Source organism: Pempheris klunzingeri, chromosome 4 (assembly GCF_042242105.1).
Source record: "Pempheris klunzingeri isolate RE-2024b chromosome 4, fPemKlu1.hap1, whole genome shotgun sequence".
NCBI lineage: Eukaryota > Metazoa > Chordata > Actinopteri > Acropomatiformes > Pempheridae > Pempheris > Pempheris klunzingeri.
Window position 1 is genome coordinate 12,068,968 of NC_092015.1, and position 23,319 is coordinate 12,092,286.

General features: G+C 40.3%; 2 protein-coding genes across 3 annotated transcripts; both read left to right on the forward strand.

Moving 5' to 3' along the window:
* Positions 1-10,158: 10,158 nt before the first annotated feature.
* On the forward strand, positions 10,159-18,166 carry LOC139200151 (galaxin-like). Its single transcript, XM_070829386.1, has 8 exons — positions 10,159-10,234; positions 12,906-13,040; positions 14,402-14,590; positions 15,277-15,375; positions 15,941-16,129; positions 16,972-17,160; positions 17,877-17,890; positions 18,140-18,166. The coding sequence occupies exons 3-8, from the start codon at positions 14,425-14,427 to the stop codon at positions 18,164-18,166; spliced, it is 684 nt and encodes a 227-aa protein (XP_070685487.1). The 5' UTR covers positions 10,159-10,234; positions 12,906-13,040; positions 14,402-14,424.
* LOC139200439 (galaxin-2-like) lies at positions 18,075-22,976 on the forward strand. Of its 2 annotated transcripts, none has more exons than XM_070829735.1 (8): positions 18,075-18,162; positions 18,614-18,717; positions 19,371-19,462; positions 19,856-20,082; positions 21,646-21,835; positions 22,249-22,405; positions 22,496-22,549; positions 22,679-22,976. In XM_070829735.1, exons 4-8 carry the CDS (start codon positions 19,868-19,870, stop codon positions 22,933-22,935), a joined length of 873 nt encoding a protein of 290 aa, XP_070685836.1. In that variant the 5' UTR covers positions 18,075-18,162; positions 18,614-18,717; positions 19,371-19,462; positions 19,856-19,867; the 3' UTR covers positions 22,936-22,976. The 2 variants fall into 2 exon arrangements, with proteins under 2 accessions (XP_070685836.1, XP_070685837.1); XM_070829736.1 differs by having other exon boundaries at positions 21,646-21,769.
* Positions 22,977-23,319: the final 343 nt, after the last annotated feature.

Genomic DNA, 23,319 nt, shown 5'->3' on the forward strand with positions numbered 1-23,319 from the left:
GGTCTTCTTCAAGTTGAGTTAATTTGTGTTTTCAAGGCAGCAGGTGAACTTTCATTTGCAAGTTGAAATAACATGAAATGTCTTACGGTGTGGGGGGACTTACAAACTTTGCATAATCATGGATCAGGAAATGATCCATAAACAAATTAAAATAAAACATTTTTCCCACACATTTCTGGGTGTGTGCCTTTTAAAATAGCAAATATACACGCCAGCGGCTGAGGTATCTAAATACCACACATGCCATTTTGGGCTACATCATTTAAACACATTTTTTGCGTGGGCTATTAGTAATCATAGTGATATCTTCAACCTGGTTGGGCTCATTATATAAAGTGGACCTTTTTTGACCGTAAAGAGTTCTACAGGTGACGAAGTGAAAAACAAACTCAACAAACCCAGTGATCATGGCACACTCTTGCGGTTTGCCTTGAGGGTTAGAGAATGACTGTGCGGGATCTAGACCAATGACATGCTGTCATACAGGAAAAACAAATTCTTCCTCAGCTGGGACTCCTTACAACTGTTGCTGCTACTGGAGGCCCATGTTTTGACAGGAAGATCACAAGATCACACAACAGGTCATGCGAGCTGAAGTTAACATTGAGTCAGCTAAAAACGTAACTGTCAGGTGTTGCTCACACAAATTGCCATAGGAACATTACTAACCGTTCCTGCAGTATGTGTGTGCTGCCTTTAATGTCAATATTTTGAAATAAAAATCTGTTAGATAAGTTAAAACTGTGGAAAGAATAAGCTTTTAGAAATGCTGAACCATACTGATGCATGTGTATGGATTCCAAGATGATATGATCAAACGGTTATTCAGTGAGAAAGTATTCAAAACCAACAGGACAGACATCATATAACATGGCAAGGCCTTGTTTATGGTGATCACATGATTTTTTTGGCACTTTTATACATTTTACCACAACATTTTAACTAAATGGTCAATACAGTGTTGGGTATTTTGTTATACACTACATCGTGCAGTTTGCTTTATGCTTGTGGAATCAAAATGCATGTATTATATGCAACCTGGAACAGCGCTAGGCTGTGACGCAATTTTGGCGTTGTGGTTCTTATTATAGCATCACATGATGCACACTGGCCGAAAAAGATCTGTTTGCGTGCAAAATCTTAAAGTGAATGGGTGTAAAACAATGAATATGTTTCTCTGAGCATCACAGAAGCCAAATGAGGCTCAAAAAACTTTTTAGTGAAACAATAAAACAGACAGGATTATAGTCACACATGATGTCTACTGGAGCTCGGACTCTAAACACGCTCCTTGCCACCATCAAGTTGGAGACACTCAAGGAACCACAGCAAAGCAATCGTCATTTGGCTATTTTTGGGTTTCCTCTCCAGCTAAACTATTTCTATTCATTCCATAACAAGGTCAGTGCTAACAGATTAATTTGCCTGCCTTTACAAGCCCAGCCACCCTCTTCTCTGACTCAGACCTTGCTCAATGTTCCTCCCCTACAATGGGCGCTTGTTCTCGGTATACAGATAAATCAGTTAATTACACATGTAATGCAAAAGGCATCCTCTTTCTCTTTCTCCAGCCACTTAACCCTTTAATGCCTGAACCATGAAATAATTGCCAGAAAATTAAATTCTTTTTAAACTGGAGTGTTTAAAAAGTCTTAATTTGTATAATCTTATACAACTATACACTTGGCATTAAAGGATTAAGGACTGATGAATCAACATGCGGAAACTTTAATAGTGCTCCTTTAATCTTTGCCGACTAGTATCCACTTGTTGCATATTCCTACAACAAGTGTGTTTGGACGGCCAGAATACCTGTGTGGCTACTGAAGGAGCGGTCCAGCATGCTGACTGCTTTGCAGTGGAAGTATTTGTATGAAATGTTGTGCTCCTTCCAGCAAAACACACACAATGATTCCTTGGAACAATATTGAGATAACTTTCACATGAGCAGTGACTTTCAAAGGGTGCAATAACTGCCCGATATGCTACACCTGTCGTCACACACGCATCAGATCGTCCAGCCAAAACACAGATTACAGTAAGGCTTTGTTCTGGGTGGTATTTGAGGATACCGAGTTTAGGCACTGACTTCTCTGCTGCATCAGTATTGGCAAAATCATCCATTATTGTAGAAAGATCAGCAGGTTGGTAATTAGCAGACATGTCACCATATGTAAGGGTTAAGTGCACTGTGTATAATCTGTCATTGATGAGTAGGTTATAGGCTCATTAGGGTCACGGCTGAACTGGTGACTCTTCAACTGGTGGAAATGATGAATGGATGAAAAAAGTTTATTCGGAGAATGCACGGCGTTAATCAGAAACCCTGATTGAGAAATTTCCTTTTTTCCCTCCAATTGATAAAGTTCAAAGTTAAGGGTAAGGTAAAGTTAGGGTCAGACTCAGAGTCAGCAGTGTGGTAGGGGAGGGGGTGTTTAGTGCTCCTGTAGTTTGGGAGGTCAATATACAGTGGGACAAAAAAAGTATTTAGTCATCCACCAATTGTGCAAGTTCTCCCACTTAAAAAGATGAGAGAGGCCTGTAATTTTCATCATAGGTACATTTCAATTATGAGAGACAGAATGGGGGGAAAAAATCCAGGAAATCACATTGTAGGATTTGTAATGAATTAATTGGTAAATTCCTCTGTAAAATAAGTATTTGGTCACCTACAAACAAGCAAGATTTCTGGCTCTCACAGACCTGTAACTTCTTCTTTAAGAGGCTCCTCTGTCCTCCACTCGTTACCTGTATTAATGGCACTTGTTTGAACTCCTTATCAGTATAAAAGACACCTGTCCACAACCTCAAACAGTCACACTCCAAACTCCACTATGGCCAAGACCAAAGAGCTGTCAAAGGACACCAGAAACAAAATTGTAGACCTGCACCAGGCTGGGAAGACTGAATCTGCAATAGGTAAGCAGCTTGGTGTGAAGAAATTAACTGTGGGAGCAATTATTAGAAAATGGAAGACATACAAGACCACTGATAATCTCCCTCGATCTGGGGCTCCCCGCAAGATCTCACCCCGTGGGGTCAAAATTATCACAAGAACGGTGAGCAAAAATCCCAGAACCACACGGGGGGACCTAGTGAATGACCTGCAGAGAGCTGGGACCAAAGTAACAAAGGCTACCATCAGTAACACACTACGCCGCCAGGGACTCAGATCCTGCAGTGCCAGACGTGTCCCCCTGCTTAAGCCAGTACATGTCCAGGCCCGTCTGAAGTTTGCTAGAGAGCATTTGGATGATCCAGAAGAGGATTGGGAGAATGCCATATGGTCAGATGAAACCAAAATAGAACTTTTTGGTAAAAACTCAACTTGTCGTGTTTGGAGGAGAAAGAATGCTGAGTTGCATCCAAAGAACACCATACCTACTGTGAAGCATGGGGGTGGAAACATCATGCTTTGGGGCTGTTTTTCTGCAAAGGGACCAGGACGACTGATCCGTGTAAAGGAAAGAATGAATGGGGCCATGTATCGTGAGATTTTGAGTGAAAACCTCCTTCCATCAGCAAGGGCATTGAAGATGAAACGTGGCTGGGTCTTTCAGCATGACAATGATCCCAAACACACCGCCCGGGCAACGAAGGAGTGGCTTCGTAAGAAGCATTTCAAGGTCCTGGAGTGGCCTAGCCAGTCTCCAGATCTCAACCCCATAGAAAATCTTTGGAGGGAGTTGAAAGTCCGTGTTTCCCAGCGACAGCCCCAAAACATCACTGCTCTAGAGGAGATCTGCATGGAGGAATGGGCCAAAATACCAGCAACAGTGTGTGAAAACCTTGTGAAGACTTACAGAAAACGTTTGACATCTGTCATTGCCAACAAAGGGTATATAACAAAGTACTGAGATTAACTTTTGTTATTGACCAAATACTTATTTTCCACCATAATTTGCAAATAAATTCTTTAAAAATCAGACAATGTGATTTTCTGGATTTTTTTTTCTCACTTTGTCTCTCATAGTTGAAGTGTACCTATGATGAAAATTACAGGCCTCTCATCTTTTTAAGTGAGAGAACTTGCACAATTGGTGGCTGACTAAATACTTTTTTGCCCCACTGTATAATTAGCATATGCTCACAAGTTATACTCTCCTCTAGCATCTGCTGTACTTGATAGAAAATTAGACAAGCCCTTATTTGTCAATTTAGTGCTCCATTAGCTTGTTCAGGATAAAACTCGGAGAAGCCTGTGAGTTTCTGATCTTCTTATGTTTCTACTATTCCTAGTCAGGGAAGGGGTTTTTCTACGTGGAGTCTGCATGTTCTGTCTGTGTCGAGTGTGTTTCCTGTGGGTGCTTTTGCTCCCTCTCGTCAAAAATGTATGTGGTAATTTCCCTCTTGTCACTATCCTGGTCCTAATGCTTAACATGGGTGATGCGCAGAAATTGGATTTCACTTCCTTGTGTTGTGTATGATTATATATGATAATAAATTTGTTTTGATTTGATTTCACCCAATCAAGTTTTTCCTGCCACTGTTGCCTAATATCTGATGCTTGCTCATGTGGGGATTCTTGAATCTATGGCTGTTGAATCTATTGGCTGTTGAGTTTTTGAGCGACACGGCTGTGACCCGGAGGTTGTTCCCCTGTTTACTTGAATTGACTCCTGGGGATCTATAAAGTTTTTTGAACTTTTTCTTATCACCAAGCGGGAGAAAGAATCTTTCATTCGCCATGCAAGGCATGCATGAAGAGGAAGCATAGGGGGGCATACAAGCAACTGCTTCAAGATTAAAGTAAGTACTAATCACTGTATGTAGTTTTTTAAAAAACTTAATAGATCCCCAGGAGTCAATTCAAGCAAACAGGGGAACAACCTCCGGGTCACAGCCAATAGGAACGCGCCCTTGAAAGAGCCCGCCCATGCGATAGGTTTGTGTCAAAACTCAAACAAAGAATCTGGCAGCGCAAACGAAAAAGCCAGAAGCGTAACCAAAAGAAAGAGAGGGCGAGAGCAAAACTACATCCTTGAACAAAATAAAAGACAGAGTTATTTGTTTTCAAGAGACATTTTTTATTTTGAAGGTTATAATGTTTTGCTTGAGTTAATTTTTCTCTCTCTCAAATCCATTTATTTTGATTGACTTTTAATAAGTTTTGCTTGAAACTTTTGAAACAAATCTGATTCCATATGAATCCTTAATTTTGAATCCTGAATCATTGGGTCTCTCTCTTAATTAACGAGTTTGGTCTAGATCTGCTCTTTATGGAAAGTGTCTTGAGATAACGCTGTTATGAATTGGCGCTCTGTGAATATTGATTGATTGAGTTTGTTGGCCCTGCGACAGACCGCTGACCAGTCCAGGCTGCACTCTTGCCCAGAGTTTAACACGAGCATGCTCTCAACAATCGAAACCAGAGCTGGCAAAATTCCGACAGTATTCAGAAGAATATCTTTTAATGGGATTTACGTCCACGAGTTGCAACCCACCCAAAGCCCTGTGTTTTTTCTGTGGGGAGAAATTAGCCAACAGTGGCATGAAGCCGGCACATCTTCAGTAGAGCTGGTCGGTTCCTGAAACACTTAATGAGTCGAATCTTCGTACTGAATCAGCAATCACGAGACAGAGGTCTTCATTAACCCGGATCCTATGTGTCCACTGGCTGCTGCTAAGTACACGAGGCGAGTTAGCGGACTCACTGGAAACACTCAGGTCATTCGGTTCACTGACTTCACTCCAGCCAGTGACTCAAGTGAACTGACTGGTTTGTGGATCGCGGTTTTGATGCTTTATAATGTACTTCCCTTTTATTTCTTTGAAGTGCTACATCAATAAAGCCCTTAATACTTCCAAGTAATCTTTACTGAGTGTTTAGTTTCTAATGTCTCTGATGTGGAAGAAAAATGCTGTTATTTAATGCTGTTAAAACCACAATAGAAATTCAACCCACGTTTTCATGTCCTGTTTCTAATGGAAGGTATGCATGAGTGGTTGGTGAGCACTCACTAGTCCCTAAAAATAAGCTGCAACACCTCCTGTCTACACAGGAAGGTCCACCAGCGTCTCTACTTTGCTGGTGGTGCTCTGTCGACCCGAACACGAACACTTAACACAAACTCAAGTAGGACAAAGTGGGGGACATGGAGGGAAGAGGCGATTTGATAAGCCTTTTTATCTGTCTTCTGTAAACATTCATTCAATTCCATTCATTTGTGTCGTGGTGAGCACTTTAAGTGCACAGCAGTACTTTTACTGGAATAGAAGTTTGAATGCAGAACCTTTGCTTTTATTTTGTTTTATTACGCTATATTATACATTAAATTATCATAATTAGATTATTATATTGCTTTTCCATTAAGATACAAATATAATAATAATAATAATTCTGAAATAGAAGAAGCACTGATGTCTAATATACACAGCAGTGCCCTATTTGTCCAGTGTGGTAACAATTTGCGTTGGCTGCTGGTTTGTCACATTGAATGGAAGCTACTGAAAAGAAATCCTAGCCAATATTTTTCCATTAAAATATGAATTTGAAGTAGAAGCAGTAAAAAATAAAATCCAACAAATAAAGAGGTGTGTTCTGTGTGTCCTGTGTAATATATAATCTGTGGTGTTGATTTGGAGTCGTATTACACCGAAGCTTTTGATGAAAAATCCATTATTTTTATTATAATTTGTATGTAGGCCGTGGCTAAAATAAATGAATTAGTCTCCATTCAAAATGTGTAGACCAATTTACCAATTTAGTATAATTATTATTATTATTTTTTTTTTTACTGATATTGTCAAGTATTAAAATAACATTGTTTTTTTAATTAATTTTTTTTTAATGATTATAGAGTAATCTTTAATTTATTGATGGTTGACAATGGGTGACACTGAGTAAGAAGTCTGTCTTATTTCCTACTTTAAATTTACTTCGGTCCATTTTCTTTGCCACACAGTAGACTTCCCAGCATGCCCTTGTGATTTCAGGTTTTGGCCTGTTTGTGGAAGAGGGACGTTTTGTAGAGGTGTTACATGTGTCACATGATATTGAGTGTTTTTTGGAAAAAAATGTTTTTTTGAAAGCCTGGAATAAAAATACAATAATACAATAAACCAGCATCTATTTTAAGTGCAACAATGAAAACAAACAAACACTAAAAATAATACTTGAATATTTAACTTCACAGTCACAGTATATTATAAAGCAGTAGCACACTTATATATAATATATATAAAATACACACTAAACTTCATAAAGTAATCAAGTAATCCTAAAGTAACGTCAAGTGGCAAATATCTGACAGACAACTTCCTCTGGACGATGGCACAGCAGACATCTGCCCAACAACAACACACCCTCCCTCCAGTCCGTCAGTCCGTCAGTCAATCAATCAGTCCGTCAGTCAACATTTATCCGAGGCTAGCTGAGCTAGCTAGCATGACAAATAACAAACTTGCTAAAAACTCGGCGCTCCGCATGAGATAGCTACAGATAAAGACAGGTAATTTTATTAATTAACTCCCCAGATGAGACTGAACGTGCAGCGTTGGGGCCCCCTGGTGGTTCAGGGGCCCTGTTCGTTTGCATAGTCCGCATATAGCAAGAAGGACTGTGGAGGGACAGGCAGTGAAAGTCCAGGCGGCGGATTGAGATGCGTCTCTGATTTGATCTGATCTATCCCAACTGAGTGGAGCAAAGCAGTGAAGCCGATAAATGATTTGTGATAAACACGTAGCAAAACAATGTTAGATTTCTATGAAGCCTTTAAGAGCATATTTCATTCATCAAGTTTTTGTTTGTCTCACATTTTTATGCACGTGCACAGTTGGGCGTTCTGTTGCTTGCACGCGTCACTGGACCTTGGCTCCACAAATGTATAAGTGTCATATCCTTAAGGGGAGGTGTGGCTAATTGGCACTGTTTAGATTTATCTACTTGCATCTAGTTGTCATCTGACTGCAGGCTGTCAGATGGTGCCGAAGGGCTCTGAGATGTCACCGCTTTGGTCTCCCGCATTAGGTAGGGTGCAGGCACATCGTTGCGCAAATGTATTTGGATTTGCATGGGTGATTGTTTGTAACCAATATAATCATGCTTCTGCTTGTTTCAGTTTTGCTGATTTGCGGCCTCAGCACTGTTTGTGGTAAGTAGCTACTGATAATTGATGTCCCTCTATTGAGTGAGCAAGTGACCACTGGGGTCAACGAGTCTCCCAGAACACAACTAGTGTGGTATTCAGGTGTGTTTGATCAGTATTTATCTGTGTCTGACACAGTTCTGATCAGACATTGCATCACTGTCAATGGTGCAAGGCGTGGGAGGACTGTTAGTAGACTAAACGTTTTTTAAACTGATGTTTATCCAGTCTTGTTGTGGTGGAGAGCAGGCAGTCAGTGGAATGTCTTAGATTGGTCGATTCCACATTTAAGAACATTTAAAGATTTGAAAACTCCAGCTCTCTGACTCTGACCCCAGTGAAGATGCAGAGGGAAATTTCGCATCCAGTTTGTGAAAAGTAAGTTTAACAGAAAATTGGTTTCTTTCATGCATTTTTGTCATTATCTTTTGAAAATCTGGCATTTATTCTACTTTTTATGTGTTATTGTGTGTTGGAAACACCCCAAATCGGAGAGGTTGGGTGATGGCCAAGACATTTGCCTGGTAATAGTACAGCATTTTTACAGTAGGAAAGTTAAAGAATGGTGAGATAGCTGGTTTGATGATGTGGAGGGTGTGATAGTCTGAGTGAAACGTCTGGCTGTGTGAAGGAATGTTTGTGTCTGACTGACCTGAAATACTTGTGGTGCAATTAATGACTGGTTAATGAATGATATGTTGATAAGAAATGTGGCCCAGGTGTCACTGCGTTTTAGGAAGACTAGGAAGCTTTAAGTGCAGTTTTATCGTTGCCAGTTTAACACATTTTAATTGCATCTCCAATAACTTATAAATGGAAAGTTTTGTGTTTGATGACAGAGTCTGCCATGGGTGCAAATGCAGCCTCCAAAAACCACAAACACCGGTGAGTTTGTTTTCCTCTTCTTTCCTGTGTGTGTGTCTTTGAGTGTGTCCTTGTGTGTTTCAGTGTAAGTGCCTGTTACCTCTGTTTCTTGGCTTTGCACTGCTGTGTGTGTTTTGTGTGTGTGAGTTTGTGTTACTGTGGCTGTGTGTATTTTGGCTGGCCCTTAAAAGACTAAGGCTATGGTTTAGTGACTACAGAATGAATCGTGTCTTTGTAGTTTCTTACAAGCATACAGGTACAAACATGTGTAGTAGCAGGAGCTGATAAGGCTGATAAGGAGAGATAATTTGGCTACACACAGAATACGCCCATGTTCATCGATATTAAGCTGACACTAAAGACGGATGGTTTCCATCTCAGACAATACTGATGATAGTCCTAGAAGAAATCCTGCATCAATCAGATTATGAAACATGTTTGTGTGGACATATGTTGCCAGTGACTGTAAACTGTGGTCACGTATTCACGATCTCCAGAGGATTATTATTATTGGGGCCATGACATCTTAAAAGCTGATTTCTGGATAGCTGTAAAATTTAGCCTGTTAATGGTTTCCAAGGGGTCCATCCAAATGTTTCCTGTGAAGAATTAGAAACATTCCTGTTGTGCATCATCAGGCTAAAATGTCCGCTTGGGCAAAATAACTCACTGTAATGGGCAGCTTGTCATTTCATTCACTTACACATTCATGATGAATAATTAATGGCCAAATAAGGTAAATGATTAAAGAAACCATGGCCTTTCTGCAGTGCCATCCTCATTTTAGCATCTCTATTGATGCGCCTCTGAGAATAGCAACATGTCATTATAACAAGAGTAACTTTTGCTGTTTTTTTGCTGTTGAAAAGTCAGAAGACGGCTGTTCAGTCCTTTTGAAAACCAAACCCTTCCCTGCTGTAACTGTAAATGTGATCCATTAGGTCACATTTTTTCCCATGTAATATGCTTGCAGCAAGGGTGGAAATATGTATATGTACCATTATGGGTACCTGCGTGACTGCTGTAGTTAAGACGACCATCAGAGGGCAGTATTGCAGAAGATTAGAGTGGAATATACAGTACATAGGCATGGTGAGGGGGCCATGTTTATCTGTAAAATAACTGTATTTTCTGCATATTTACTGTGTTGTCTCACAGAAAAACCTGCAGTGCTGTGTGCGGTGAGAATCGATGTTTTCATGGGCTTTCATGCTGTGGAAAGCTGCCTTTCAACCCTGCCAATGCGACATGTTGTAAAGTACAACATGAATGCAACATAACAGGTATTGACCACACTTTTACGACGCCTGTTGAATGAAGTTGAATGAAGTGAAATAATGTAAAAAAATAAATAAAGGCACATAATGGCACGAATAACACAAACTTGCTTTGAGTGGCATGTACCCAACAATGCATCTGTAAATATAAAACAGCAGTAAGATGCTCACATTGTCAGTAAGGGGTACTGAATACATGAGCCTCTTGCATTTAAACACTTGATCATGTTACACTAGTGATAAAGATATTTATGTATTTATATACAAGAGCAGGCACTAGTACAAGATCAATATACAGTGGGTATGGAAAGTATTCAGACCCCTTCACTTTTTCCACATTTTGTTATGTTACAGCCTTATTCCAAAATGGATTAAATTCTTTTTTTTCCTCATCAATCTACACACAATACCCCATAATGACAAAGTGAACAAAAGGTTTTTAGAAATTTTTGCAAATGTATTAAAAATAAAAAACTGAAATATCACATGTACATAAGTATTCACACCCTTTGCTATGACACTCAAAACTGAGCTCAGGTGCATCCTGTTTCCACTGATCATCCTTGAGATGTTTCTACAACTTGACTGGAGTCCACCTGTGGTAAATTCAATTGATTGGACTTGATTTGGAAAGGCACACACCTGTCTATATATGGTCCCACAGCTGACAGTGCATGTCAGAGCAGAAACCAAGCCATGAAGTCAAAGGAATTGTCTGTAGACCTCCGAGACAGGATTGTATCGAGGCACAGATCTGGGGAAGGGTACAGAAAAATTTCTGCAGCATTGAAGGTCCCGAAGAGCACAGTGGCCTCCATCATTCGTAAATGGAAGAAGTTCAGAACCACCAGGACTCTTCCTAGAGCTGGCCGCCCGTCCAAACTGAGCAATCGGGGGAGAAGGGCCTTGGTCAGGGAGGTGACCAAGAACCCGATGGTCACTCTGACAGAGCTCCAGCGTTACTCTGAGGAAATGGGAGAACCTTCCAGAAGGACAACCATCTCTGCAGCACTCCACCAATCAGGCCTTTATGGTAGAGTGGAAGACGGAAGCCTCTCCTCAGTAAAAGGCACATGACAGCCCGCTTGGAGTTTGCCAAAAGGCACCTAAACGACTCTCAGACCATGAGAAACAAGATTCTCTGGTCTGATGAAACCAAGATCGAACCATTTGGCCTGAATGCCAAGCGTCACGTCTGGAGGAAACCAGGCACCGCTCATCACCTGGCAAATGCCATCCCTACGGTGAAGCATGGTGGTGGCAGCATCATGCTGTGGGGATGTTTTTCAGGGGCAGGAACTGGGAGACTAGTCAGGATAGAGGGAAAGATGAATGCAGCAAAGTACAGAGACATCCTGGATGAAAACCTGCTCTAGAGCGCTCAGGATCTCAGACTGGGGCGACGGTTCACCTTCCAACAGGACAATGACCCGAAGCACACAGCCAAGATAACGAAGGAGTGGCTTCGGGACAAGTCTGTGAATGTCCTTGAGTGACCCAGCCAGAGCCCAGACTTGAACCCCATTGAACATCTCTGGAAAGACCTGAAAATAGCTGTGCAGCGACGCTCCCCATCTAACCTGACAGAGCTTGAGAGGATCTGCAGAGAAGAATGGGAAAAACACCCCAAATGCAGGTGTGCCAAGCTTGTAGCATCATACCCAAGAAGACTTGAGGCTGTAATCGCTGCCAAAGGTGCCTCAACAAAGTACTGAATAAAGGGTGTGAATACTTATGTACATATGATATTTCAGTTTTTTATTTTTAATACATTTGCAAAAATTTCTAAAAAACTTTTTTCTCTTTGTCATTATGGGGTATTGTGTGTAGATTGATGAGGGAAAAAAAGAATTTAATCCATTTTGGAATAAGGCTGTAACATAACAAAATGTGGAAAAAGTGAAGGGGTCTGAATACTTTCCGTACCCACTGTAGGTGGGGGTCTACCACAACGACAGGACCCGAGGTGCAGGCTGTGCAAATATGCTCCTGAAACAGTCTGGCACATAATAGCAGGGTGTGAGGTGCAGGTAGGAACGGCAGGTTATGGGACACCATAACCAAGTTGCAGGATAGTATAATGTACAGGAACATCTGCACTGAGTCTGGGCTGCAAGTCCAGAGGTCAGAATGGACAACACCTCCCAAAGTGGTTGAGAATGACTGAACTAAGATCCTGTGGGACGTCCAGATCCAGTCTAACAAATTAGTGATGGCTAACCAACTTGACATTGTGTTCATTGACTACCTATGCTATCAAAAATCTGTATAATATTTACTGCAATATTTGCTACATATACTCAATATAAAAATCATAGTAGCTTCTCTACTGCTAACATGTTATGCCTTGTGGCATGAATATACTTTCTGGCTAATCTATAATAAATGATCATTGTTCATATGACATACCTTTTTTTTTTTAGTGGCGTGTTGAATTTTATTATGAATTATTTTCCATAACACACAAAGTCAGAAGATGAGTCACATCTCGTGCCAGACTGTAACCTTCCTTCCAGAAAACACTAACTCATTGTATGTTTTTGGCGTCTCTGTGAACTTGGAACCTACTCAGCACAGACTTATTGTGATACAAAGCACTTCCAGCTGTTAATGACGTTATGGTGTCTGTAATGTGACGGTATCCTTGTTTGTATGTTGACTTGATCTGTCTTTACAGCTCACGTTACTCACGGACTGAGCAAGGAGGTGTCAGCGTGCTGTGGCCTGTTGGCTTACAACCCACTGAATGAACTATGCTGTCAGTCAACCGTCCTAGCCAAACCTGCACCAAAGGCCCAATGTTGTGGTAATGGTAAGTAGAGCTGACACAACTGATGGATGTAAAACATCATTCAAGCATACAGTACACTCAAAATTGATTCTGATTGGCTGGTATGTGTCCATTCATTTTTAACTGACCTGCATCATTTCTTACTTAGAGAGAGCGCACACACAGCGAGGTACAGAATTGTGTGAGTTTTAGTTCAAGTCCATTATGATTAAAGAAGGTTGTGCAACTCTTCTCCAGTACACCATGATTTGTTCCTCAGACATTTTCAGCTGTCTTGCCTTCATTAGGATGGTGCCTGAGACTCACACCTCTAACACCTTGATATACAATAACAGTATATCGACAAAGTTACCATGAATGCAAAACTTTACAGTCATCTTTACAAGCATTTGGTTATAATAACCCTTTGATACACAAGGAATCTAAACCCTGCAACATATTCATGTCCTATGGTACTTCATACATGGCTGAGTTTTTTTTCAGTATCTTCAGAAATTTCAAATTTCATTATTTAATATTCAAGGTATTCATTAAATAACTTGTTTTTAATTACCACAAATCATCAATCATCATCAATTTATGAACACAATTGTGTAAGTATTAACAAATCAATGCTTAATCAATGCTTATTTTGTGTAAATGACTTAACAATAATACATTTCATATCTGAAATATGTTTATTTGTCACTTTGTTGCATATAACACTGAATATCACTGATAACCGAAAACACTCACTGATATTGAACTGGGGCCTCATTACAGTCCCATCTCATTTTAGGATCGGGTTTTAGCTATTACAGAATCGTCCTATGCAAATGATTGCGTAAAATAGGCGGAATGATATCATGAATTAATATAACTGAATAAAAGAAAAGAAAATTGATGAAATAAACTCAAATGGGTACATGTGAACTGTTGTCAACAGTAAATATGTTGCAAAGTGCAAACATTTCCAAGTATGAAATGTTCCTATAAAATTCCAGAGTGAGTACTATGGGCCATATTTGACCACAAAGGAAATTTTTCTTCATTCAAAAAGTAATAAAATGAAAATGAGGATTTGTGATGGTAAAAAACAAGTTAATTGAAGAATACCTGGAACATGAGTGATAAAATGAATTTTTTGCAAAGATATAGAAACCTTGACCTTTGACCCATATTGGGGGTCAAAAGGTCAATCATCCACTTTTACAGACCAATTGGACCTGTACTGTAAGGGCTGTCCACTGTAATAGTTTAGGAAAATTCGGGCACCACTTCTATTGTATTTTCTGTTGTATTCTATCCAGATGTGCGTGGTCTGCAGGATAAGCAGTGTCTAGTCGTTATGGCTGAGATATAAGTGATGCAGCTCAAAAAATCATGCTGATTTCTTTTCGCAGATGTGTTTGACCAGGACAAGCAGATGTGCTGCGGTCCGCTTGACAACAGGACGATCCTGCTGAGACAATCCAATCATCACCAGTGTTGTGGACATGACCAGTACAACACTGAGACTCAGTGCTGCTGTTGGCCGAATGAATCATCTGAGGTTCATCCTAGAAACTCTACTTGCTGTGTGGAGGGGTCAGGTGTGTTTGAATGTCAACTCTTAAGGCCTCTATACATTGTGGTTTAACAGCTATCTTACAAGTTTATTGTATGTCACACTCAGTGTGATGGCGCTTATGAAATCTTGGTTGAAATCTTGCATCAGACCGTGTCATACAAACCTTGAGGCATGTGAGATTGAGCAATGAATGCCCGTTGAATCATAACTCTTTGGTGTAAATGAAAACCAAAAAATGCAAGCAGCGAAATGTCAATAAACACCACTGTCATATTTAGAAAATACTGCAGAAAACAAGCTTTGGTTTTTGTGCTGGTGCTGTTTTGTCTTACTGAATTCATATATGGTGCTTAGAGAAGATACAATGTTGAGTACACATGCCAATGGGATGTTTGCCTGTATACACAGTACATCTATGGGTGCTTACAGTGTAGCTTTGGCCAGTGTATTCTGTGTCATTTCACGCCATATTCTGATTGGTTGGTTTGTAGATGGCACATTGCAGGAATTTCCTGCTCTCCATTTTCCACTCATAACAAAGGATCTGATCTTATTTCTCTTGTTTGTCCATTTTTATCGCAGACACAGAAATATCACTGCATATGAGGGCTTTCACACAATCTGATTGTTATAGCACCAGGGCCGAGGAAGGTCATGTTAATTAAGATGTGTGGTGACAGTGTGTTGACTTTATCTTTGCCTTTACAGCTTTCTGTGGACTGTCAACCTACAACCCACTCAGTGAATTATGCTGTCTATTAACCATTGCAGCCAAACCTGTACCAAATGCCCAATGCTGTGGTAAAGGTGGGTAGAGCTGAACACATCCAGTCGATGTAAAATAGATATGCAGTATACACTTATAAAATACAATTACAGTATTTTAAATTTTCATGCTGTTTGTATCATTCCCAGTAAAAATTCTCAATTCTGATTGGCTGGCAGGTGTCCACTAATTTTGTAACGGGACAGTAAAGCCAGACGCCTATGATGCAGATGCTTGTTCACATAATGCTAAATTCTGTGTAAAGGCAACAATAGTGATGCTTAGCTAAAGAGCTTACTGCCTGTATTATTTGTATCACCACAAAATACAAATACATACAACTTGTCACTTATTCCTTACATATAAATATTCTCATCTTCTGATACAAAAGTACTGAAGTAAATTACAACAAAAAAAGTCTTGATTCTGCTAATGTTGTAACTGTTTCACCTCAGTCTTACACACCTGTACACATTATCTTTACTCTGTGCTTTTCTGTTGTATTCTATCCAGATGTGCGTGGTCTGCAGGATAAGCAGTGTCTAGTCGTTATGGCTGAGATATAAGTGATACAGTTTAAAAAATCATGCTGATTCTTTTTCACAGAGGCGTTTGACCAGGATGAGCAGATGTGCTGCGGTTCGCTTGACAACAGGACGATCCTGCTGAGACAATCCAATCATCACCAGTGTTGTGGACATGACCAGTACAACACTAAGACTCAGTGCTGCTGTTGGATGAACGAATCATCTGAGGTTCATCCTAGAAACTCTGCTTGCTGTGTGGAGGGGTCAGGTGTGTTTTTAACGTCAACTCTTAAGGCCTCTATACATTGTGGTATAACAGCTATCTTACAAGTTTATTGTATGTCACACTCAGTGTGATGGCGCATCAGACCGTGTCATACAAACCTTGAGGCATGAGATTGAGCCATAAATGCCCGTTGAATCATAACTCAACATACAACTCAACAACAAACATTATCTCACTGAAGCGAACCCAGTACGGGAGAAATATGATCGCTTCTCTTAGTTCACATCAGTACGCGAGCAGCAGCATTCTGGAGCGGCTGTAGAGACTTTACAGACTTAATGGGGCAACCTGATAATAAGGACTTGCAGTAATCCAGCCTGGAAGTGACAAATGTGTGGACTGAGACAAGATGGGCCAGATTTTTGCAATGTTCCACCTGTGAAAAAAAGCAGTCTTTGAAATTAGTTGAATCTGGGTGTTAAAGGACATCCATTCATCCATTGTCTATACATCTTATCTTTAAGGGTTGCGGGGGCGCTAGAGCCAGTCTCAGCTGATATTTGACGAGAGGCGGGGTACACCCTGGACTGGTCGCCAGTCAATCACAGGCCCGACACATAGGGACAGACAACCATTCACACTGACACCTACGGGCAATTTAGAGTAATAAATTAAGCTAACCTGCATGTGGGAGGAAGCCAGAGTACCTGGAGAGAACCCACGCAAGCATGGGGAGAACATGCAAACTCTACATAGAAAGGTTCAAGGTCCAAGGTCAAGCTATATTATTAGAAAATAGCATATTAGTGAAAAAACATCAGACAGCTGTGTTGGGGCTGGGATAAAAGTGATACACTTAAGAATCACCCTGATCTTTTTCACAGATGTGTTTGACCAGGACGAGCAGATGTACTGCGGTCCGCTTGACAACAGGACGATCCTGCTGAGAAAATCCAGTCATCACCAGTGTTGTGGACATGACCAGTACAACACTAAGACTCAGTGCTGCTGTTGGCCGAATGAATTATCTGAGATAAATCCTATAAACTCTACTTGCTGTGTGGAGGAGTCAGGTGCGTCTCAATGTTGTCCCTTATCCATGCAAATCTTTGTAATCTGTTTGATTGAAGACTGAAGATACTGCAGTTCCCCCTTATGAAATAAGAAAACAATAACTTTAAATTATTACATAGACATGTTGATGATAGCAGACCCCACTTGAATTGATTTTGAAATTTCTTTTTCTTTTATTTAATTTAGGTGAAATTATTGCATTTTACTCTGATGGCATATCCAACAGGCTCTCCATCTCATAACTACATCAACATTTAAACTGCAATACTTATACATTATTTACAGCACATTGCAGAACGTTTTGTACTTTTTTTCTGTATCTAGAACACTTTTTCCCCAACTACAACATAGCCTGCCAAAGACCTACCAAAGATTTCAAGTGTGATGTGCAACAACTGGCTGGGGGAGAAAAGAGGAGGATAAGAGAGGAAGAGAAATATACATATGTACAATAGAACATACTATGTACAGCATATAAATACTATTGCATAAAAACAGTTTTGCTCAGCAGCGTTAAAAGTATTGCTTGTTTTCTGCAGTATGCTGTCTCGTTTTCAGACTTTCCAGTAACCAAACACTAATGAGATCAAATGTCTGAACATGCAGGATGAGTCAGACGCGCTTCTTAGTTTTGAATGAATGGAAAACTTAAACACTGTCTGTTTTGGTTTTTTTTACCCACGGGCACTCATTTCTTAATGCTTTATGTCCACAGGTATGCATCAACAGGTGAGAGACAAACTATTGTCTTCATTTTATGATATTCACCTCTGAGAAACAACAACCAGTCTGCTGTCTGCTGCCCAAAATTGTACGGACCACAGCAATAACACACACATGTGCAGTACAATATGATATAGAACAGAAACACCTGAAAAGATAATGCAGTCCCCCTCATTAGTTCTGCACTAAAGCTAACCTTTGTAAGTCTCCCAACGCCTCTCAGATATTTACATTTTTGTGTTTTATTGGTTTTAGAAACACAGACCTCAACCCACCTGGTAAGTCAACCAAAGGTTTTAACTATCATAATGAGACTTTGCCACACACTGACAACCATCAATCGTCCTTCACTGTAAAATTCCAGTGTTTAAATATTTACCCAGCTTGGGTCAATTTAGTGTTGATCTAATACTTGATTGACTTTGCCCAGTAACAATGATATGTATAATATAAGAGTAATAACTTCATTCAGTGGAATAGTGTGAAACCACTGGCAGGAATAGGTGTCACATCACCAGTGTGAAAGTGTTTCTAGCACTGCCTGAGGTGATAAACTCTGCAGGTAACCTGTATTACCTGGTAACGACTTCAACAGAATCAGAGTCATGCGCACGTTTTGTAATTTTGCTGTACAAAGAACTGTGTGTGAATGCTTTGTGTTGTATTATAGTGGTCATGTGACGGTGACTTCTTTTGTGTTTATTCTTACTTATCTTTGCACGCCCACAGCACTGAGCTACCCACAAGTCTTTGCGGGTCATCGTTGTACAATCCAAATGAATTTCGCTGCTGTGAGAGAAACCAGACCAAGTCTCATTGGTGCTGCGCTCCAGGTACGACATTGGATGTGTTAGTTTGGGTGGCCAGTTATTATCTGATGAGACATCATGGTGGTACCTCTCCTCTACAATAAACATGACATTAAAAAAATATTTGTGTTCCAACAAGGCGGTTGGAGCTGAGTGAGCATTCAGAGGATGTTTATGTTTATCTTGTCTCGGTATATGTATGTCTGGTAGATGCATAACTAGATGACTACTGAGTGACGACAAGCACAGCTTTGTTAAAGGAATAGTCTGATTTTAATGTACCATATCAGTTTCAAGGCATGTCAGCTTGTGTGATGAATGCTTATTATGGCTCCACAAGTGCTGTTGCTAGATGATAGTGTCAATTTAACTTTGCACAATTGATCTCAGGGATGATGTGTGCGGGATAACTTGTGATAATGGTTGTTGCAAAAAGCCCTGACATGTATCAAAGGGAGTATTGTCTTGAGAAGTAAACACCCTAAACACCTGCCAGTTTTTCTCACACTTTTAAATTCTGGAAATTCTTGTTCTCTCTTGTCTCTTCTCATGTTGAGATCACCTGAATCACTTTTTCCAGTTATGCCCACACCTTCTGCCTGATAAACCCATGCTATTTTTCTTGTTCTACAGTAACTGGCCTGCCCTGTATCCACCCCCACCCCTCCTCTGTTTAGGTCATTGTAATGCCACCCCCACTGTGTATGACCCACACACACAGGTCTGCTGCGATGGGTGTGTATCTGGGAGGAAACCTTGGATCGATCAAGTAATTCTTCCTTTTTTGGGAACGTTTTTTTTTCCAGTGACTCTTTTCTTTAAAAAGGCAAACAATAAAAAGTTGAATAAAAAACGAAAAAAACTTTTTAAAAACTTAAAAATATATATTTTTCATTTGAGGGGAAAAAAACAACAAATTTCTGTATGACAATCTATGCAAAGAATTATTTGAGTTTGAGATAATAAAAAAAAAAAACTCTGCTGTTTTGGGGCAGCTTCATTGAGAGAGCTCGGAGCTCCACCCAGCTCTTTTATACAGCAAATGTATCAGTATTTTTTCTTCAATTGTCATGAATCCTTATGTGCATTTGCATATGTGTATGACTGTGCCTGCTTGTGTCTATTCCTGTACACTTTACTATGTTTTCTCTGATTCTTCAAGTGCTGCGGAGAGATGCCATACGGCTTAGCACAACGTGGAGTTCTTTGTTGTAACAACACCTTGTACAAGAACAGAGCAGATGGGGAGCGATGTTCAGAAAACAATATTCCTTACAACCCGGCTGAGGGGACCATATGTCGATCTCAGTTTCATGGCTCACCTGGACAACACTGCTGTGGGACGGACGTCTATCAGCCTCATACTGAAATCTGCTGTAATGGACACAGGTAATTAAGTGTGTTTATTCTTATTCAATAAAACAGGAAGACCTTTTATTAATCACCTTGGTATTACAGTAATGTCTGGTATGTGGGTTGCCGTTTCGTCAGAGGTCCCTGTGTGGGAAGCAACGTGTGCTTCCCACACAGGGACCTCTGCCAAGGAAGGAGACTGTCTGGTTTTGGGGTCTTTTTTTGCGCAGTTAGAGTGCGTAAGGACATAGATAAACTCAGACAGGAGTTGTGAGGAAAAATTCTCTGGAGTGGGCAGACATTCCTGCTGCTATATTGGCTCTATGCTCCTTGACACCTTTCCAACATACCCAGTCAATTGAGCCATGGAATGTTTTTCTCTGTCTTTAGTGTGTCTGTAAAGGATTTGCAAAACTATAATAGGGCTCTGACATTATAGAGTTTTAGCTTTTTGGATAAAGCTGCATTAAGCAATCTTTGGGAACAATGAAAATCAGTCTGTGGTGGTTATTAACCCAGTGAGAATGAATTGGCTCAATCCCAGCCACTTCTCATTAATCCTGCTTGTTAGTTAGTTCTTTTGCCTCCAAGCGGGCAAAAATGACCTAATGATTAACAGGTTTCACAGGAGGCTTTTCAGCTGTATTTTTCAGTCACATTTGTCTGATGGAGGAGATGCTCTTCTGTTTGAATCAATACCACTATCCACACTGACCACAGTGTTTTACTTGGGTTTTACGCATGTGCTGCACCACAAAGCGCCTTTCGGGCTTCAAGCCTATGTCATTATTTCTACAATAAACGTGCTTGCAAACTGTACTGTGGTTGGACACATCCTGTGACGGAGGGATTATGCTGCAGCAGCTCTGCTGCTGAGACCTCACAGCCTGTATAGACTCTGGGTTGAAGAAGTTATCTTCCAATCTGACATCCTGCAAATTTAACACCCAGAGGAAGCGTATTCTAATTGTCAGGAAATTATTTCTATAAGACAAGAACTGTATTTTCGCTGTTAGTTCGTACCACAAAATTTCCCAACACACAAGATAAACTCTCAGAGACAGAGATCTCAGTTCAAAGTTTTACTTGCAACAAGCAAGGAGTACAGGCAAAGATCTACATCTGCACTGAGCGGTCTCAGTGTCTTTCAAGCATATATGTAACATGTATAAGCAAAGTTCCTCCTCTCAGCAGTCCTCCGCCGCACCCTGCTCCCTCTCCTCCTTGCAGGGGCGGTTGGTGGGAAGCGCAGGTACGCTGACTTCTCACTGTTCAAGGCCTTCTCGAACTCTTCTTTATCTCAAGAATACAAGCACAGTCTGATACATCCTACACCAACACACATCTCTTTGGTCTGTGTAAAGGTCACAGCAACTATCACACAGTCCTGCATCAGGCTAAAACTTCATGATAATAAAGCATAAATGTATTAACATAAAAATGTATTAACATAAGCGTGCCTGCACATTTTCTATTTCCTAACACTAATCCATGCTCTTCTGACTGTAAAGTTATCTGTCTTAAGAACCTAATTGTAATAATATCTACTATCTCACTTAACTGTTTGATATTAACTATGGGCTCTGTTTCTCCATCCAGACATCCCAAAGGAAGAAACACTCAATGCTGTGGCGTTCAAGCCTACAGCATTAAAGACCCAAAACTAAAGTGCTGCGCTGGGACATTGTACAGCCTGACTTCATTAGGCCGGCTTGGACATGAGGCGCAGTGCTGTGGATCACTTCTGCAAAATCCACTTAAGCTTGTATTGGATAATGCACTTGACCGTGTATGTATGTGTGTGTATCTGTCTGTCTGTCTGCAGCTAAACCAAATGACCTCTTGCAGTTGCAGTGATTTCCAAGTTTTGATTAATGACTGTTTTATACCATCATTGACCGCTGACTCCTCACACCTCTTTACCAACAATTATATCTGTACATTTAAGAAGAATTATACCTAAAATTAACCTTTGTTAGAATAATACCAAAACTCAGCCATGTGGTTTGGTGCACCAGTCACAGAACCTCTGCCCTTAACCCTGGTGAGATCCATAACTTTGTGTCCTGGATTTGTTTACTGCACATCTGTGGACCACTTACTCCATGTTGTGGACACATACAGTGATATCAATCTCATCAAATTCAGAAACCAAACTCTCCAATTGTTCATAAAAATACTGTATATTTACTTTGCAACCAGGATGTTTGCTGCTCCAGTGGAGACAAGGAGGTGCTCTACTCTGCCAAGGCAGGATTCAGGTGCTGCGGTCACTTCTATTACAACACCTCTCTGTGGTCATGCTGTGCCGAGAAGTTGAGTCCAGCACACCAACAACATCAGCACAAGGAGATTAAAGGTCAGTTGCGCGCTGCTTGTATGTTGCCTCACACAATAGTACTTAGTTTCTGCATCTTAGCACTAATATGGGTATAATGCACTTTTTCAGAATCCAGACTTCGGTCACTGAACAATCTGAGTGAAAAAGATCTTTGCAAAGAACGTAAGATATCAGTTTATATTTTTGATTGTATCGATGTTTTCATATTTCTTTGTGAACACTGTTTATGAAATCACATTTTTATAGATGTAGATTTGTAATTTTAATGTATTTGTTTATGTCCCTGTTTAGTGCAAATAGGGATTGTGGAAAGCGTGTCTGTGCACAGCATCGTGTTTCACAGTGTGCTGAAGATCTGTGGAAGATCAGCCACTGTGAAACCTCTGTCCTCACCTCACATCCTGGAAACACCTGATCGCTGCACCTCCCCTAAACTGATCCCTGGGAAGACCTACGTCTTTAATCAAGTTCATGTCTTCACTGATTTCAACCATGACTCTATTCTCCAGTCACTCCATTTCATTATTGCCAAGTGTTCTCATTTTTAGGTCACCACTAGTTATCTATCTATCTATCTATCTATCTATCTATCTATTCAAGAACTAGAGGACATGGCAGAAAATATTATGGCTGTGAACGTTACCCCTGAACTGGCTCTTAAGAGAGAGTTACCAAGCAAAGATCATAAAGGAAAGTTTTAGATTTTTTCAAGTTTATCGTAAAACAATAAGGAAAGAGAATAAATACATTGACTCTGTCTAGGTACATATGTGAGTATTGCATTAAGATAAGCTTGATAAAAATCTTAATAACCGATTACTCATGCAGAGGGCTAGTCCCCAACCCCAGGTAGATCATTGTCTTGTTTAAATAATTCTTTCTATGATTTCAGTTCAGTCTCTTAAAATAATAACATGACAATCATTATATCT

What these genes read in the sequence shown, in the direction of transcription:
- LOC139200151 (XM_070829386.1), top strand. Translation starts at nt 14,425, where the DNA reads ATGTGCTGCGGTCCGCTTGACAACAGGACGATCCTGCTGAGACAATCC. An exon ending in TTGCTGTGTGGAGGGGTCAG is followed by an intron (nt 14,591 to 15,276) that starts GTGTGTTTGAAT and finishes TTGCCTTTACAG; the next exon opens with CTTTCTGTGGACTGTCAACC. An exon ending in TGCCCAATGCTGTGGTAAAG is followed by an intron (nt 15,376 to 15,940) that starts GTGGGTAGAGCT and finishes TCTTTTTCACAG; the next exon opens with AGGCGTTTGACCAGGATGAG.
- LOC139200439 (XM_070829735.1), top strand. Translation starts at nt 19,868, where the DNA reads ATGCCATACGGCTTAGCACAACGTGGAGTTCTTTGTTGTAACAACACC. An exon ending in TGGATAATGCACTTGACCGT is followed by an intron (nt 21,836 to 22,248) that starts GTATGTATGTGT and finishes CTTTGCAACCAG; the next exon opens with GATGTTTGCTGCTCCAGTGG. An exon ending in TCAGCACAAGGAGATTAAAG is followed by an intron (nt 22,406 to 22,495) that starts GTCAGTTGCGCG and finishes GCACTTTTTCAG; the next exon opens with AATCCAGACTTCGGTCACTG.